Raw genomic sequence first — 2,971 nt, forward strand, 5'->3', positions numbered from 1 at the left:
CTGTGTATGGGAATTGCCGGAATTAGAAAACTAAAAAATAAACAACCATAACAAAACAAACAAGCAACTATTCAAATTAGGGCAAGCTTTCACAACAAAAATCATACATACAGAATTAGAACCAACTTAATATATTCAACCTTTTAAACATAATTTCAATCACCAAGTTCCATGTCACAAAGTGTTGTAATAGGATATAAAAGGGGATCAGTGTCAATGACAATATTATCCATACATACAACATCAGAACCAAGATCAACCAAAATGTTTCTCTTTTTCTCTTTCACGCATATTGAAAGACACGTGGTGTTCACCACCTAGCTCAATCAAACTCCAAGTAAACTCAAAGTAAATAATTTTACAAATGTATAAATATGTTCAAAACACAACAAGAGAAAAATGAGAGAAATTGCAAGAGAAAAAGAGAACCTACCACCGAGAGAAAGAGAAATGAAGTAAGAGACGCGAGAGCAATTGCACAATGCGAGAGTGGAACTCGATGGGCATGCAGCGACACAATGAGCAACACGGTGGTGGCACAATGGACACACAGCGCCACGAGGAGTTGAGTGATAGTGAGAGAGCGCAAGTGAAAGTCATAGTGGGAGAATGAGAGTTGTAGTGCTGTGAGGAGAAGAGTGAGAGTGAGAGAGTGCGAGAACCGTATGAGTGAGCTAGACAAAAAGGATTTGGGGGCCAAAACCCTTCTTTTACATAAAAAAAAACCAACGACATTAGTTTTTTAAAACAACCAATATTAACATCATTATATTAACATCATTTTTTTCAAAAACCGATGTTAACATCGTCAAATTAACATCAGTTTTTTCAAAACCAGTGTTATCAAGCTCATTTTATTTACGAATATGCCACATTTTTGTTAACATCAGTTTTATCAAAAACTGATGTTAATGTAGTTATGTTAAAACTATTTTTTCTAGTCGTGTAAAATAAGAGAGGGCATCAATCTTTTAAGTTCAAAAATGCCTGGTTTCGTGATCTGTAGTTTCTTGACGTGGTGAGGGCAAGTTGGCAAGGTCATAGGAGCTTGCAACTTGTGGACAAGAACAAGAACTATTTTAAGAAGGTTGATGTCTTCAGAAGTGGAAAAAGAGTCAAATTTAAGGAGGACATCCAAGGGTGCAGGAGAGAGATGGAGAATGTTTGTATTCGAGATGACCGAGATACAGGGGTTAGATATATCAAGCTCCAAAAGATAATGGAAACCTTCATGATCCAAGGGGACATTTTTTGGCTTCAAAAGGCCAAGATGTTTTGGTATCGTGAGAGGGACAAGAATACTAGTTACTTTCATGCTACCGTGTTAGTAAGGAAAATGAGGAATAGAGTCAAATGTCTATTGTGTGAAGATGGAGTATAGATTAAAGACTAGAAGGGAATGTGTCAGGTAGCAAAGCATTATTTTGAAGACTTATTTAAGGAGAGAACAGTGGAGGTACACCCTATGCTTAACATTATTGATCCTTGTATTTTGGACAAGGATGATAATATGTTTATAATGGCTTTTGAGATGGAATAATTCAAGTTGTTATGTTTTAGATGCACTCGGACAGAGATTCGAGTCCTAATGGAATGGACCTAGAATTCTATAGTTAGGAGTTTTGTGGTGGCAATATCTTCAAATCTTGTTGGCTTTATCCCACAAGTTTTGAATGACACAAACGTTGCATTGATCCCTAAATGTGACAACCCAAAGTCCATGATGAATTTGCGTCCATTTTCCCTATGTAACATCGCATTTAAGGTCCTATCAAAAGTGCTTGCAAATCGATTAAAACCTCTACTAAGCAAGTGCATAGTAGAAGAGCAGTCTACTTTTATGGAATAAAAGGTGATCCTTGAAAATGTACTTATGGAAAATGAGATAGTTCAACATCTTCACTTTAAAACAAAAGGAGGAGTTGGGGAGGTAGCGCTCAAGATAGATTTAAGCAAAGCTTATGACAAAATAAGTTGGATGTATGTATGCTTTTTAATGCTAAAGATGGGATTCTCACCTCGCTGGGTCGCACAGATCAATATCAATGTGTATTAACTTTGTGGTTTACTTAGTGTTGATGAATAATGATAGAATTGGCTGTATTTGCTTGAGGTGTGGCTTGTTATAAGGGGACCCTTTGTTCCCCTATCTGTTTATCGAATGCATGGAAGAGCTATCAGCACTAGTTAAAAGAGCGAAGGGAAGATGGGATATACATGGTGTCAAGGTTTGTAGAGTTGCACCGAGCGTTAACCACTTATTATTTGCTAATGATTGTTATCTTTTCTTTCCTACAAATAATAAGGAGTGCCTCGAAGTGCAGCACTTACTTCAGCTCTATGGTACAACATTAGGGCAAGTCATAAGCTATCTAAACTTTGAGATTCAATTCAGTAGAAATTGTAATACATGAAGTTTTGAGAATTTGGTACAACGTTAAGGAGAACCCTTATTAGGACCTTGTTCTATATATTGTTTGTATTTTATTTGTTATTTTCATTTTGTTATATCATCGGTTTTGTCTTGTACGTGCTTATGCATGCCCATGTACATGTGTGTTTCTTGTGCATTGTATTTGTGATAATGATATTATTATTTGCTATTATATTATATTTCTTGTTGATATTGTCAGTATAATTATAGTTGTATTATATTGTATTTGATTCTAGAGGAATGTTAGATATACTTGAAAAGTGCCTAGTCTAGGGTTGAGTTTTATGATGAAAATCCTAGAAAAGTCATGTCACATCTTGAGTTGTACTCATCTATTCAAGGTTTCACTTATTCCATTGGAAAGCTTGTTATAAAAGCTACAATTCATCCACACACATTAAAAACTAAAAGTGACCTCTATCTTAGTGAAAATTGACCCCAAAGTAGGTCACGGATTAAGAAAAACACATTAAAGTCCCACATTGGGAAAAATAACCTTATGTACTCATTTTATATATATATATATATAGAGAAGAC

General features: G+C 35.4%; 1 protein-coding gene across 1 annotated transcript; it reads left to right on the plus strand.

The window, feature by feature from the left end:
• Nucleotides 1–481: 481 nt before the first annotated feature.
• LOC114386149 lies at nt 482–1,381 on the plus strand. Its single transcript, XM_028346145.1, has 2 exons — nt 482–589; nt 1,007–1,381. Exons 1-2 carry the CDS (start codon nt 482–484, stop codon nt 1,379–1,381), a joined length of 483 nt encoding a protein of 160 aa, XP_028201946.1.
• Nucleotides 1,382–2,971: the final 1,590 nt, after the last annotated feature.

Source organism: Glycine soja, chromosome 15 (genome assembly GCF_004193775.1).
Source record: "Glycine soja cultivar W05 chromosome 15, ASM419377v2, whole genome shotgun sequence".
In the NCBI taxonomy this organism is placed as follows: Eukaryota; Viridiplantae; Streptophyta; class Magnoliopsida; order Fabales; family Fabaceae; genus Glycine; species Glycine soja.